This window comes from Panthera onca, chromosome B2 (genome assembly GCF_046562875.1).
Source record: "Panthera onca isolate mPanOnc1 chromosome B2, mPanOnc1 haplotype 2, whole genome shotgun sequence".
Taxonomy (NCBI): domain Eukaryota; kingdom Metazoa; phylum Chordata; class Mammalia; order Carnivora; family Felidae; genus Panthera; species Panthera onca.
Genome location: NC_138343.1, coordinates 79,324,484 through 79,341,331, shown reverse-complemented (window position 1 = coordinate 79,341,331; position 16,848 = coordinate 79,324,484). Strand labels below are relative to the sequence as shown.

At 36.1% G+C, this 16,848-nt stretch overlaps 1 protein-coding gene across 1 annotated transcript in view; it reads left to right on the top strand.

Moving 5' to 3' along the window:
- The window catches only part of RNGTT (RNA guanylyltransferase and 5'-phosphatase), a 312,089-nt gene that overhangs the window by 74,005 nt on the left and 221,236 nt on the right, over positions 1–16,848 (top strand). The window contains exon 9 of the mRNA XM_060616151.3: positions 11,248–11,383. Within this exon, the coding sequence (XP_060472134.1) occupies positions 11,248–11,383 (136 nt within the window). The remainder of the gene's footprint in view (positions 1–11,247; positions 11,384–16,848) is intronic.

Below are 16,848 nucleotides of genomic sequence, written 5' to 3'. Positions count from 1 at the left end.
TATATCATTTTTTTAATGTTTTTTTTTCATTTCAGCTATAAATATGATCAACTACAAAGTAAAGCTGAAACTCCTTAAAATGGATTTTAAGGATCGTACTTTCTTCCTGTATGCTTTTCTTCTACCAGAGGCGATTATTTGTTGTACATAATAGAATTATAATTTTCAGAAAACTTGGGAGTGATAGAGTGATTTGGATAGGGTCTGTTTTTGGTATGAGAGAGTTCATGGAAGGGAGTTTTGAGTAAGAGTTTGAAGATATGTATTTTGGAATAAGATGGTGTACTATTACAATATATAGGCTTAGAAACAGGCATGCACAAATTTTTGAGCAGTAGAGGATGGCAAAATGAGAAAGGGATAAAGAAGTTGCAATTCTGAAGTTAAAGTACATACTTAGGAGTTGGACCATTAGAATCATTTCATAATATTTGATGAGATTTTTGGTTCTAATCTGCCTGCCTGTTTCTTTAGGGATCTAGATAGCAAGCACTATTGAGTCTGGTATTATAGGCTTTCCAAAGACCATAATGATAGCATTTGTACCATTGGCACATGTAAACAAAGTAAGCAGATTAAGTTATTTTTTAATTGTTGGGTGGTTTGGAACAAATTTGCGCTATATCTTATTACACACTTGATTATTTGTATTATGTATCAGTAATTCTGTGGAATGGAGGGAGGAATTTAGAAACTGACATGGGCCCTATGCCTTGCTAAACTTTTATAGTGTTGATTTTTAAGCTTTGAACAATACTCTAAATCTTGCTGGTTGAAGGGGGTGTCTTGAAACATCTATATTTGCAAATTATTAATACCTATTAATAGAAATAAGCACACATACTGTAATGAGAAAGCTTTGAGAATTTGTGATTTTTTTTTTTTTTTTGATGGTAGATACCCCTAGGTCTTCAAGATTTGCTTGCGATGAATTACCTAAATTGAAATAAAAGTGAGAGTTGTTTGATGATTTTTCCATAGACTAAGTTTTACCAAGTACCAAGCTTAAACAAAAAAAAGTAGATGAAGAGACGTAGTAGAAAATTTGCTGTGTAACTCTCAACAATAGCCAAATTATGGAAAGAGCCTAAATGTCCATCAACTGATGAATGGATAAAGAAATTGTGGTTTACATACACAATGGAGTACTACATGGCAATGAGAAAGAATGAAATATGGCCCTTTGTAGCAACGTGGATGGAACTGGAGAGTGTGATGCTAAGTGAAATAAGCCATACAGAGAAAGACAGATACCATATGTGTTCATTCTTATGTGGATCCGGAGAAACTTAACAGGAACCCATGGGGGAGGGGAAGGAAAAAAAAAAGAGGTTAGAGTGGGAGAGAGCCAAAGCATAAGAGACTCTTAAAAACTAAGAACAAACTGAGGGCTGATGGGGGGTGGGAGGGAGGGGAGGGTGGGTGATGGGTACTGAGGAGGGCACCTTTTGGGATGAGCACTGGGTGTTGTATGGAAACCAATCTGACAATAAATTTCATATATTAAAAAAAAAAAAAGAAAATTTGCTGTGTAAACAACATAAAATAAAGATGGCTGTGCTTAGGTAGAAGATATTTACATGTTGGTGAGTTGTCTAAATGTTCAGTGGCATGCTGTTGGCTTGCCATTTAATATCCAATCAACATTCTAAGATCAAAGGCTGGTTAGACAGATTTGATAATTAAATTGGTGGGGAAGTGAATGGGCTTTGCAATTTAAAATTAAATAATACATGTTGTCTGTTTAATTACTGTTGTGTGTATGTAAGTGATCACTTAATAGAATGAAGCTGAGGGCTTAAAGTGACTTTAAGACCATAAAACCTTAATCACATCTGTTTCATGACCTTAAATTGATGTGATATGAGGATTAAAAAAGAGCTAATCCTTTTTTTATTAACTAAAGTCCATACTTTACTCAGATTTGCTTAATTTTTCCCTAATGTCTTAAAAAAAGAGCTGATCTTTTTGAAGAAGACTTCTGTGCTTATAGAATCAGTAAATCAAAATCAAATTGCTTGTTGGGTTGGAATCTTTTATAATGCTGAATGAGAATTTTGGTAGTTTTTGATGAAGAGAATATGTTAGAATTGTATCTTCATTTCAGTGATTGTTAGCAGCATTCAAAAATTTTAAAAAGGTCAGGTGGTGGTGGTGGTGGTGGTATTACTGTATATGTGTGTGTGTTCTCTCTGTTAGTGTGAAAATAGAATGACCTTCACGTGAATTCTTAGAGTTTCTGGAAGATGAAATAAGGGAAAGCTCTACTTGTCTTTTAAATAGTTTTTCTTTCGGGGGTTGAAATGTTATTTTTGTCACATAAACAGGTAAATTGCAATTAGTTTAAAAGTAAAGTTCAGGGGCGCCTGGGTGGCTTGGTTGGTTATGCGTCCGACTTCAGCCCATGTCATGATCTCACGGTCCGTGAATTCGAGCCCCACGTCGGGCTCTGTGCTGACAGCTCAGAGCCTGGAGCCTGTTTCAGATTCTGTGTCGCCCTCTCTCTCTGCCCCTCCCCTGTTCATGCTCTGTCTCTCTCTGTCTCAAAAATAAATAAACGTTAAAAAAAAAAAAATTAAAAAAAAAAAAAGTAAAGTTCATGTGTAGGATTACCTTGTTCTATCATCAATTATTGTTCCTTTTGTGAAAGTAATTCAAACAGTGGTTCCTAAACTTACCAGAAGTCTTTCTCTGAGATTCCTGAACTTATTTTGGTAGACTTTAGGCTGTGTTTCCATAGAATTCTAGTTTAAATGGTGTTTGGATTCCTAACTTAGGCTATAGAGCTTGCTTAATTCCTAAGGTACCTATATTACTTACTCTATATGTCAGCTTTGAAAAATGACAGAAGGTACTATTCCAACACTGGTAACTAACCAAACTATAATTGTAACAATTGTAGGAAGTTTATAAAAAACACTATTTTGACTAGTTTAAAAATTCTAGTGGGGAATACTGATTTGCTTTTACAGGATAAGGAAGAGAGTGAGAGTATTATGGAGATTGTGAAGGGGACTCTGTGACACTGATTATTTTGTGTAGGTGGATGAAAGTCTTTTAGGACTTTCAGTTTTGCTTGATATCGATATGTCACTAGCCTTGATCAGAGTGTTCTTAGGCTCATTAATGGAACTAAGTGAATGAGATAAGAAGGAGGAAAATGTCTTTCTATTTGAGAAAGTTTTTGGTAAAATATATGTAACATTTTTTTTTAGGAGTTGAAAGAAACAGGAAAAAAAAAACTGGGTTAAAGGAGACATGGATGCACTTTGTAAAAGTGATTACAGTAGATAAAATTTACTGAGTAGTGAGCTAGTAAGAGAAAAGGGCAAAGTGTGCAAAGCCCCCCATTGGGAAGGAAGAAAGCAGGTGTTTGGCCTATCAGGTCAGCTGTTTTGCATTGTTTGTAGAACAGGGTGTGACAAGTGTTGGTAGGTAGGGGGCAGAGTCTGGTCACCTGCTCTTAAGGTTTATAATTGTATCTAGGGAAGTGTCTCTAAACTGAATATAATTTGTAAGAAACTTTAGTATACCTGAATTTATTTCTGTGTACTTTTAGAACTTTGAGAATTAGGTTTCAGGGACTTGGGTGCAATTCTATTGGTAATAGAGACGAGAGGAAATGTAGCTGGTATAGAAACAGTAGAGGTTTGGCTGTATACCCTTAGGAGAGAAAAGATACAAAGGGAAAGTAAACTCTGGGCTTAACGTTACACACTTGTCTCTGTTGAAGGACAGGAAATAGATGGCATGAATCTTCATATGAAATTATTATGTAAAGAGCTAGGATCATGTAACCCCTGGTATTAAGGGTAGGTTGGGGGACCAGTGAGGTTACATCATAGGCACATTTACAGTACGTGAATCCACCTGTTATACAGTGGGCAAAAAAAGAAAAAAAAAGTAACCAGTATATCCATTAGCATTATATTGACAGTAAGCAGTAGAAACTGACTTTGGCTAATTTCAGCAAAGGAATAAATTGGAAGGCTCTCAGGAGAACCAGTCTGGGAAAGTGGGTATGAATCAAGGGCAGGCAGGCATCAAGGACCTGAGCAAGGTCAGACACAGGAACACTTTGAGGAGGAAGCCACCATTGGCATTTGTTGACAGTGACTCTGCTGTTGCTGTGAATAATTTTTGAGCTATTCCTGTGCCTCTCTGTTACTCATTGAACTTAAAATTTTTATGAAGGGAACATTTGATTGTCTAGTTTAGAACCTGAGCCTATTTCTAACCTGGTTGCGAGGAAAGGCCTTTTGGTTTTCAGTGTGAAAACAAAAATTTCTGTATCCATATTTAAAACGGGATCTGTCACTTCTGCCAAACTAAATCAAATAGTTAGCCTCCTTAAATACTCCATGGCTCAGTAAATAAAGTATACCCAGTTACTCATGCTGGCAGCTAGGTAGTCATCCTTGACTTCTCCTATTTCCTCACTCCCATATCTAACCCATAGCATATTGTCCTGTTAATCTGCCTCTTAAATGTCTTGAGTTTATCCATTTACCTCTGAGTAATCCTTGCTACTGTAGTCCCACTTGGTATACAACAGAAGCTTCATAATATCTCTGGTCTACAGATTGGTTCCAACACATTATGTGGGGGTGAACTTTAAAAAATGCAAATCAGATTATGCTGTAATTTTGCTAAAAGCCTTTCGGTGGTCTGCCTTTTATTTACTTATTATTTTTCAGCTTTAGTCCACCTTTTAAATCATAGTGGGAGACTGGGACTCTGCAAACTACATTTCTCAGACCCCCTTGCCAGCTCACTTCTTGTTGGATTTTAACAGTAGGAGCCCTGGCAGGAATTTGGGAGATAAGAGAAAGGACTTTGCTTGTTTCTAGTTTCTTTGTACCTCCAGCAGCCAAACATAACTATCACTTCATTCTCCAGCTTCTTTTGATACTCCCAGCACCAGCCCTGCTGCTCCCTCTCACAGGTACCAGCTTCTGGGTGGTACATTCTAGATAGATGGAGTGCCACTTGCATCTCTTCCTCACCCACTGGGCTGTGTCCCCTTAGCAGTTTGAGCAGCCTCTTTTCTGTGCCTCTTCCATAGAGTTTCAAACTTGAGCTGCAGGGCTCTTCTCCTTAGAGGCCAAGGTATCAGCTATGTGGTGCCTACTCCTTCGAGGTTTGAACACCTAGCTCCATGGACCTCCTCACCCTCTTTCAGGCATAGCCTCATACTGCCCTTCCTCCAGGTTCCTAGCTTCTCATGATGCACTTCTTTCATTTTGTTCCCCCAGCCCTTTGGTGGTAGTGCTTCCTGCAGTTACTAATCTCTTGATTCCTTTAGCCTTCCCCTTTTACCTTTTCAGCATTTCAATATCTATATAACCAGTTTCCTCTATTAAATCTCCTGTGTTTGAATTACCCATATAGTTTCTGTTTGTCTCCTAGAAGGGATTTTCCATTTTCTAGTAATAAAGTGAAAAAAAGATTTTCATTAATTCCTAAGTTTGGAACTACTTCTCTAGCCTCAAGCCATGCCATTTCCTCTTTTTCTCTTTATGCTTAGTATTCTGAAATTTTTTTAATTGCCAGAACATGCAAATTCGTTTTTGTCTCAAAGATATTGCACCTGGTAGACTGTGTGCCAAACTCTGTCAGCACTCCTACCTCCCTTTCCTTTACCCTCCCATTCCATAGTTGCTTGGCTAACTCCTGCATAATGCATGCCAGAGGCAGTACACTATAGAGGTTGTAGAGACAGGCTATTGTCTAGGTTTTAATATCAGCTTTGCTTTTTGGCCGGCTTTATGACTTTGAGCAAGTTACTTAATATGTGTTTCAGCTTCCTCATCTGGAAAATGGGGATAATAATTTTACCTACATGGTAGGATTGCTGTAAGGCTTAAATGTATTAATGTCAAGCACTCTGAACATTGCTCCTTGCTCTGTGCATGGTCATTGCTCAGTAAGTGATGATAACGTGCTCTGATCAGCTCCATGAGAATCCCTCTGGGATGTATTTCCCCACCCCCATGCTCTGACAGGTCCCACCTTTTGTATGCTTCTGTAGTGCTGTGTACTTTACCTTTTCAACACTTAACTATGCTTGGGTTATTTGTTTAGTGTCTTGCCAGCATATAACAGTATATGGGATAGTGGCTTTTTTAAAAAAAAAATTTTTTTTTTAATTATTATTAAAGAATCTGGCTGCTTTCAGAGACTTTGGAGTCATGTGGAATATTTTTATATTCTTTATCTTTCCTCCCTAACATGAACAAGCTCCTTATTTTTCAGAGATATCACATAACAAAAGAACACATGATTTGGAATGACTGGAATTCAAACCAAAAAAATCATACCCCAGAAACTTTTGTTCCAAAGCCTGAAAATTTATATGTGCAGAAGAATCCCTGAATACCAACTGCTAAATAATTTCTCTGGTATCTCTCTGCAGATGCAAGCTTGTTTCCCATGAGCAATCCTTTATATTGAATTCTATCTTCTAAAGCCTTTTTCCTTGATCTTTTAAATCTATTTACAATAAGTGTACATAGACGGTATTTTCTTTTAATATTCTACTTGAAGTAGAAAGGTCTGGTAGTAAGATATCTATATCTATATCTATATATCTCTTATATATATGTGTTAAAGTATGGATGAATAGAAAATAATTATGACAGGAAAAAAAATATGCCAGCACCCTGGGATTGAATATTTATTCTATTTCAACATTATATTTAATTCTGAGCTTCTGAGCAGCCAGTGAAAAGGGAAATGTAATTTTTGTCATCATATGAACAGAAGAGGAAAACCACCTCTTTTTTTGTGAATTTTAAAATTTATTAGCATAATTTAGCCATTCTCAAATTGTGACTGTAGACCACTAATTCTGCTGAATACTAACAGATATCAGGATTAAGTTTTAAGGATAATGGGATAAATAAGATAAACAGACTCTTTTTTTTTTTTTAAGTTTCTAATTTTGATTCCAGTATAGTTAACATAAAGTGTTATATTAGTTTCAGGTGTACAATATAGTGCTTCTACAATTCTATTCATCACCCAGTGCTCATCATGATAAGTGTACTCTTTAATCCCCTTTACCTATTCCATTCATCCCCCTTCCCTCCTCTCTTCTGGTAACCATCAACTTATTCTCTATAGTTAAGAGTCTGCTTCTTGGTTTCTCTTTGTTTCTTAAATTCCACATATAAGTGAAATTATGATATTTGTCTTTCTCTGACTGACTTATGTTGTTTTAGCAGTATATACTTTCTGCCTCCATTCATGTTGTTGCAGATGGCAAGATTTCATTCTTTTTTATGGCTGAGTGATATTCCATTGTATGTGTATACCACATCTTTATCCATTCATGTATCAATGGACTCTTGGGCTGCCTCCATAATTTGGCTATTGTAAATAGTGCTGCAATAAACAACGGGGTGCAGTGGATTAGTATTTTCATATTCCTAGGGTAAATCCACAGTAGTGCAATTGCTGGATTATTGAGTAATTCTGTTTTTGATTTTTTTTTTTGAGGAAACTCCATACTGTTTTCCATACTGGCTGCATTGTTGCATTCCTACCAACAGTGCAAGGGGGTTCCTTTTTCTACATCCTCACCAACACTTCTTTCTTGTGTTTTTGATTTTAGTCATTCTGACAGGTGTGAGGTGATAGTTCATGGTAGTTTTGATTTGTATTTCCCTGATGATGAGTGATGTTGAGCATCTTTTCATGTGTCTGTTGGTGATCTGTATGTCTTCTTTGGAGAAGTGTCTGTTCAAGTCTTCTGCTCATTTTTTAGTTGGATTATTTGTGTGTGTGTGTGTGTGTGTGTGTGTGTGTGTGTGTGTGTGTGTGTGTTTAGATTTTGAGTTGTATAAGTTCTTTATAGATTTTGGATATTAACCCTTTATCAGATATGTCATTTGCAAATTTCTCCCATTCCAAAGATTGCCTTTTTGGTTTTGTTGATTGTTTCCTTCACTGTGCAGAAGCTTTTTATTTTGATATAGTTCCAATAGTTAATTTTGCTTTTGTTTCCCTTGTCTAAAGAGACCTATTTAGAAAAATGTTGCTGTGGCCAATGTCAAAGAAATTGCTGCCTGTGCTCTCTTCTAGGATTTTGATGGTTTCCTGTCTCACATTTAGGTCTTTAACCCATTTTGAATTTATTTTTGTGTATGGTGTAAGAAAATGGCCCAGTTTCATTCTTTTCCATGTAGCTGTCCAGTTTTCCCCATACCATTTGTTGAAGAGACTGTTTCCCATCACATTATCTTAACTCTTTTGTTGAAGATGAATTGAACATATATTCATGGGTTTGTTTCTCAGCTTTCTGTCTGTTCCATTGATTTATGTGTGTCTTTTGTGTGTGTGTGTGTGTGTGTGTGTGTGTGTGTGTGTGTGTGTGCCAGTACCATACTGTTTTAAATACCCCAGCTTTGTACTATGACTCAAAGTCTGGAATTGTGATACATCTAGCTTTGTTTTTTCTTTGTCAAGATTGTTTTCACTATTTGAGGTCTCTTGTGGTTCCACAAACATTTTAGGATTATTTGTTCTAGTTTTGTGAAAAATGCTATTGGTATTTTAATGGGGATTGGATTACATCTGTAGATTGCTTTAGGTAGTATGGACATTTTAACAATATTTTTTCTTCCAGTCCATAAGCATGGAATATCTGTTTATTTGTGTCAACTTTGATTTCTTTCATCAGTGTTTTATAGTTTACAGAGTACAAGTCTTTCATCTCCTTGGTTAAGTTTATTCCTAGATATTTTATTATTTTTGGTGCAATTGTAAACAGGATTGCTTTCTTAATTTCTCTTTCTGTTGCTTCCCTATTAGTGTATAGAAATGCAACAGATTTTGGTACGTTGGTTTTTGTATCCTGTGACTTAATTCACTTATCAGTTCTAGTAGTTTTTTGGTGGAATCTTTAGGGTTTTCTAAATATCAGGTAATCTGTAAATAGTGAAAGTTTCACTTCTTCCTTACCATTTTGGATGCCTTTTTTTCCTTTTTATTGGAATAAAGAGACTTCTTTTTTTTCTTTTTTTTTAATAAGGAGACTTTTTATGTTTTCTCATAACTAAATATTCCTAACACCTTGACATCCTAATATCTTGACTTTCTAGGAGAAAGATATATTGTTTCACTAATTCATTTTGCCACGAAATACATTTTAAAGCAAATATTAAGCTTTGCAAAGTGCTGGCCTAAGTCCTTGAATAACGTGATGGATTATATCTTCAGTACCATTTTTGCAGAAGATATCACAGTTGCTTTTTATTTGACCTTTCCTTATGGTGATGTAAATTTTCTTTGAAACATAATCCAGGGCAAGGCTGACTTCTTCCAAGGAATCTAGATTTTCCCTATCAACCAGGAATTGCTGCTTTTGAAAAGCATGTGCAGGAGTGCTTTGGTAACAAAGTATTTCTGTTGTCTGCCACCCTGCTGGCCTGGTAGTTGGTTTAGGAGCCTCTCAGAGTCATTCCAGACTGAGGCTGATTTTATTTTTCCTAGTGTAACCTGACTGTCCACAACCCATACCTGCTAGGGCTACAGCTGTTTCAATATGTAGCAAGGGCCTGAGCTCTCCACCTTCTCTCCGGGGGCCTGCTGGGACTAATTATTTTGAAAACACTAGTAACAGCATGCTTCCAATTTAGTCTCCAAATGTAAGCTCTTTTCATCATCCTTGCTGCTCTTCAACCTGTTTGTTACACACTTCTTTTACCTTAATCAGCTCTCCCATTTCTCCTCTCCTCTCCTAAACATGTATATTTGCTCTTTAGAACATTTGTTTATGGGAAACAAATTATCCTCTGTTATATTAACCTCTGTTATATTACCTTCCATCTCTTCATTTAAGGTTTCCTTTAATGTTTCTTCTACCCGCTGGCCTTAACTTGATTGAGCTCCATCTTTCAGTTGTTGCTTCTTTTTTCTGACATATCTTTTGGGCAGGAGGTTGGGCAGGTGGGTCAGCATTCTTCATTCTCAGTAGTATATCCAGACTATTACTCTTACACTCTTTTAATTAACACCCAGCAAGAACAACTTAGTAAAATAAAATTCCGTTCTTTTGAGCCTTATGCCTTTTAACTTTCTTTCTTATTTCTGTCAACTTTTTCTCCTTTGGCGATTTTGGGACCTGGATATCATCTTCATTTTCATCCCACATATTGCCATATTCATTTGGTAGCACAGCCTATCCATCTGTGATTTTCTCAACTTGAATCCATTTGGACTTTATTTTTATATATGGTGTGAAGTACAGTTTCGTTCTTGATGATCCACTGATGGGGGAGCAGTGATGGTTACTTGACCATTTGAGGAATGATGAATTTTGAAGTATAGAAATTGCCCCATAAATTGATTGGCTCTAAGAAGATAAGGACTGATTAAAAATCCTTAGGAATGTTGAAAATGTTTAAGATATTTTGTTTAATGTTTAATATATTTAAAACTTTAATTTTATAGAAATGAATGAGAATTGTACCTGAAATGATGATATCTGGCTATATCATAATCTTGATTCAAAGAGAAAGGTTAGCTGTTTTGCTAACTGAAGTGTAGGAGAAGAACACTGGATAGTTTGAGGCCCAGCCATTTGCAAATCACTTGTTTCCTCTTTTTCCCTAGTGCAAAGTGGAGAGAGTAATAACTAATTCATAGAATTGTTGGGCTAAGAAAATGCAGTAGTTACATATAGATGTATGTGTGTTTTGTAAACTTTGATGTTTAAGATCTAATAAAAGTTAGAGAACCATTCTTTCTTAAGATGGGACATAAGGTTGCTCTTTGACATCACATTGTCTCCAAAAACAAAAAAAATGGGTGTTTTTATAGAAAAAAATATTTTAAAAATTTAATCCGAATGATAATGGTTGGGGCCAGGAGGTGGGGGGATCTAGTGAACGTTATTCTATGCAACTATTGTAAGTCTAAGGAAAAAGAACTGTTATTTCTTACGACCCTATGCTAGAATTGCACTGTTGATATTACTTTTTTTTTATTAAAAAAAATTTTGTTTTTTTAACATTTATTCATTTTTGAGAGTGAGAGAGACAGAGCATGAGTGGGGGAGGGGCAGAGAGCGAGAGGGAGACACAGAATCCGAAGCAGGCTCCAGGCTCTGAGCTGTCACCACAGAGCCCGACGTGGGACTTGAACTCACAGACTGTGAGATCATGACCTGAGCTGAAGTCAGACGCTTAACCGACTGAGCCACCCAGGCGCACCAATATTACTTTTTTAATGTTTCATTTACAGGTATATGATGTTGATCGATGGCACAAATGAAGTTTTTATGATTGATAGAGATAATTCGGTGTTTCATGTTTCAAATCTGGAATTTCCATTTCGTAAAGATCTCCGTATACATTTATCAAATACTCTCTTGGATGGGGTAAGTCATATATTGTTGTTCTTGTTGTTTTTTAAATTAAACATTGTTGTTTTCTTTCTCTTGCAAATTGTATTTTTATTAATCCAATAGGAAACTTACAATCTAGTTCTTTTTTAGTTTTTTTTTTTAATTGAGGTATAATTGACCTGTAAAGAAAGAAATCTAGTTTTTATTAGGATGTTAAATTTCATTTATCTCTTACCTTTGTTTTCATTTGACCATTGTCTTGAGTCTGAGAGTAAATGAACAAAATTAAATCTATTTTTTTTGTTCTTTGTGATTAAAAAAAATAATTCTTGTTCAAAAAGACTAATTTTATTATTTTATATGTCAAAATTGAATTTTAATTAAGTGATACAACATACCACATTTCCCTTGGCTCTTTAAAGAGAATCATGCCTTTGAAAGCAACCACTGTACTTTAACGTTTGAAGTTTGAAAGCTAATAAGAATTTTCCCATTTCAGAAAATCTATATTTAATAATCCATAAAATTACTTGGTTAAAAATATTTTAACTTTCTTCCATACAAACAGCTTTCTTCTAACCAATTCTGAAAATATTTATTCATTGTAAATAAAAATTAAAATAGTATATATAGAACATTAGAAAAAAGCTGGTAAAAATCACCTGAACCTACCATTGGAGTAACTTCTGTTACCATTTTGATGAACATTGTTCCAGACTTTTCTCTTTGCCACAGTGTTGTCTTATGTCTGCTTGTGTGGTATATAACATTTTTATTAGTAATAGCAACTCAGAACATAGGTCCTTTAGGGTAGTTGGGACTCAGTAAGATTCTGAATAATGTTGGAACCTCTGCTTTGATTAAAAATGAGTGCTCTGGTTAAATATATATACACAGGTATAGCTACATATTTTGTGTGAAGAGAACCAAGTATTATATGTATTTTTGTGATTTGTCTTTTTTCCCCATGTAGCAATTTGTTTTGGACACCTTTCTCACATAAATGTCTGAATGATGTACCATTGTATATGTAAACACTATAATTTGGGGTATCCAAAGTATCTTGACTGTGAAAATTTTGTAGGGGATGCTCTTTAAAAATATGAGCCATCTCAATAGCCCAACCTCAACCTAATGAATTAGACTCTCCCAGGGGCCAGAGTATCTGTACTTTCAATAAGCAAGCAAGTGAAAGGCGCCTGGGTGGCTTGGTCAGTTAAGCATCCAACTCTTGATGTTGGCTCAGGTCATAGTCTGGTGGTTCAAGGGATTGAGCCCTGTGTCGGGCTCTGTGCTGATGGAATGGAGCCTGCTTGAGATTCTCTCTCTCCCTCTTTCTCTTCCCCTCTCCTATACTCTCTCTCTCTCTCAAAATAAATAAACTGTTAAAAAAAAAAAAAAGAAAAGAAAAAAAGAGAAAAGGAAACGCTCAAGTGATTCTAATCAGGCAAGTTTAAGAAACACTTCTGTAATTTATTTAACCAGTCCTCTTTTGGTGGGCATTTTGACTTTTTTTTTTTTTTTTTTTTTTGTAAGACACTTGAATGCATATCCTTGTATCTTTTTCCTTTCACATTTGTGCAGTTGTATAACTAAGATTCTTAGAGGTGAGATTATAATGTGTATTAAGAAACTTTTGATTGCAAGTCACTGAAGCCCAACTTAAAGTAACTGAGGAAAGAAAGAACTCTTTTGGCACAAATCATTGTTTCAGGTTGGCCTGCTTCTGGCTGGATCTGGGGGCTCAAAGGATACTGGCCAAGTTCTTTCTCTTTCTTTGCTTTACTTGTCTGTTTGGTCTCATTCTGCATGAAGGCTCTTTTACATGAGAGGCAAATTGCATTATAGTGCAAGCAGAAAGAAAACTCTTTCTCTTCCAACATCCATATGTCAATCCCAGGGAGAACTTCAAAAGGCCTGCTTGAGTTACGTATCCATGGAAGAGTGACACTGGAGGCTGGTCACTTGATGGCAGCACTCCCGCTTGGAGTGCAGGAGGAGTAGTGGTTCTAAGAAAGGGATGGTAGTAGGCTATACCTTGTTCCCATGCTGTGGCATGCCAATTATAAATATTGACAGACGTAACTGGTACCCTTCTTTCCTGAACGTTTAAACACATGCACAGTTCTGTGAACCATTTGTAAAGGATATGTACGTTGTCTTAAATGCTGGGTTTTGAAAATTGAATATTTTCTAATTGGATGAGGGAAAGACTTCTTTTTTATTTTATGGGACAGTATAGCATAGTGGTTAAGAGCCCTAACGCTTAACTGATGATGCCTTACTGGCTTTATCAGTTATTTTATGAGGGATTTAAATAATTTACTCAGTTTCTTCATCGGTAGTGAAGGGAGGCTAAAAATAGTAGATTTTGGTGCTGTTGTGAAGATTAAGTTGGATAGTTTATAAAGTGCTGATAACAGTATCTGAGACATAGTAAGTAAATGTTTACCTCTTTTTTGCATTTATGTGAATTGTTAATGAGGTTTAACAGTTTATTCTTTATGAGTTATTGTGTTTCTTCTTTGAGTTGCTGGCTCAGATCCTTTATATGTTTTTCTATTGGGTTTTCACCTTTTTCTTACTGATTTATAAGAGTTTTTTGCCCATTAGGGTATTTCTGACATGGATATTGGAAAAAATGTATTTTACTTTTTGGTGTTTTCTGTGGCATGAGTTTGAATTTATATAGGTAAATTTATGTTGGTAAAATTATAAACTACTATAATAGGGTTTTTAAAAAATATTTATTTATTTTAGGGGAGAGAGAGAGAGAGAGAGAGAGGAAGGGGAGAGAGAACCCCAAGCATGCTCTCTGCTCTGTCAGAGCAGAGCCTGACACGGGGCTTGATCCCACCACTGTGAGATCGTGACCTGAGCTAAAATCAAGAGACAGACGCTAAACCAACTGAGCCACCCAGGCACCCGAAACATCTTAGTAATTAATATTTGCCTTTTGTGTCATTTTAAGAAATTTTTACTCATTTTCCTTCTTATTCATATTTTTACTTTACAGTTGTTATAATACCCACCAGTATTTCCTTCCTGTATTTCTATGGTATTATTTGTATATTTAAATACATTTGAATATCTGAAATATCTGAAATACATTTTGAAAGAAGGAATAAGATAAGGGTATGATTTTATTTATTTCCAAATGTCTAAACTGTTGTCTCAACACCATTCAGTGAATCTATTTTTCCCTTTTTGTTATTGTTGTGTCTGTTTTTCCTTTTTAATTGGATATATTATTTTTATTGTATAGTGGATTCCCTTAATATATCATTGTTTCTTTCTTGATTTGTTTTTTCATTCCATTAATATTTTGGTCTTTCAGTGGTAGTTTTAGGTTGATTTTAATACTCTGACTTTAGCATACAGTTTAATGTTTGGCAGTCCAGGTGTACCCAATCTCCTGGCCATTCTGAAGTTTGCTGCTTAGATTTTGCTCTCTTTAGCTTTTGGGTGAATACGCTATTTGATTAAGAAGTTAGGCTGTACTTCATGTGCAAATCTATACAACAATGAGCTTATACTTCTCCCTGCAGAGTAATCTCTGGTAGGCTTGTCTTAAGACCATTCATCTTTCTCTGCTGTTTTTGGTTATATGGTTTATCACTTGGCCACACCTTCACTGTCTTTCTTTGGAGGAAAAAGGGACTCTACATCTTTCTTATAAAACTTCCTGCAACTTCAGGTCTCCCTTTCTATAGGGATGCTATTTCCGTGTAAAAAATTTCCAAACTTTCTTCAATGTTGCATCTTTTTTGTGAGCCAGGTTGAATTATGTGTGGCTAATAATTCTTTGGAATTTGTACGAGAATGCTTTTTTTTTTTTTGTCTTAATCAAGATGAAATTTGCTCCTCTTTCTGGTTTTTATCCACTATTGGGATGATAGGGAGTGGCTTGTGAATGTTTACTTAAATTCTCAATGATAGAATGATCCTGATGAAAATCACATGCATAAAATATATATTTGTTTAACAGAGGGAATCCCACTTTCCAAGTGACCTGAATGCTTGTGGCCCCCATCCTATGCTGTTTGTTTTTATTTACCAGCTAGTTATTTGAGTGTGCAAACCAGAAAATGGAAGACTGTGATGGGAGAATAGGATGTTTGAACTAGTCACTTCTTTTTTTTTTTATTTTTTAATTTTTATTTTTGAGAGAGAGAGAGAGAGGGAGAGGGAGAGAGACAGTGTGAATGTGGGAGGGGCAGAGAGAGGGAGACACAGAATTCAAAGTAGGACCCAGGCTCTGAGCTGTCAGCACAGAGCCCAGCGCAGGGCTCAAACTCACAAGCCGCGGGACCATGACCTGAGCTGAAGTTGTATGCTTAACCGACTAAGCCACCCAGGCGCCCCTGAATTAGTCACTTCTGAGGTATAGTTTGGGGTGATGAGAAGGTTCGGGATGTGATCGAGGAGGGTGAGAGGTTGAGGTTGTGTGAAGAAGAGCAGTGGAAGTGAGATCAAGGTAATGAGTGATGGTAGGAGTCCAGGTTGAGAGGATGACTATGAGCAGGTACTAAAGGCAGAATGAGGGTAGCATAGTTGGATGGAGTGGCAGAGACTGAGCGGAGTAAATAGAGTCACAAAACAAAGAGATATCTATACTGTCTATTCTGGGGGACTGCTAGTAAATTCTCATTCCTGTGACAGTGTGCAGTAAATGCCATTTTGTAATAAAATGACACATGTGTATATATATGCAAACATTTGTAACATATGTACGTGCATGTGTGTGCAATGCGTACACACACATGGTATGACTGGTACCCCTGGAGTTTTGCCGTTTGTAACCTGCACAGCCAGTGTGACAGCTCTGGTAGTTAGTTCAAGGGAACAGCAAGAATAGTTTTGTTTGTGTTACTCTCATTTACAATAGAGTTTTTTAGCATTATAATTAATAAAATAAAAGGAAGAAAAAGACTTTTAAGTTACAGCATTTGTCATAGTTTAGCATAGTTTGTTGTTGAACTGATGTTTTTAAATGCCTTCCATGTTCAAGTTGCTGTGCCGAGTGCAGAGGGTTGAAAAGAAGGCCTCGCCCTTGAGAGATTTCACTGCACTGGGTAGGGGTGGAGAAAAATTGGTAGTGACAGGGGAGACCTTCAAATAAAACAATAACTTGACTGGTATTTTACAGAAGTCCTGTGGTGGTTTGGAGGAGAAATAAATTATATCTAGTTAGTTTGGAATGAAGGATGTTTTATAGAGGAATTGGCATTTGATATGGAAAGATTTCTTTAGAAAGAGATTTTTGTTGGACATGGGCTGAGGGCATTCCAGGTAGGAAATAATGCTTAAAAATTAGATGTTTAACCATCTGAAGATTTAACTGAGCAATACTATTTATTTTCACCCCGAACTTGGACAAATGAAAACTGCATAATAGACTCTTGTGAAGTTTTAAAATAGCATTATGATTCATGATGTCAATTTACTTGGACCAGAATTATAGTTGCCATATCTGTTTTTCCAGTTAGTTAATTAAA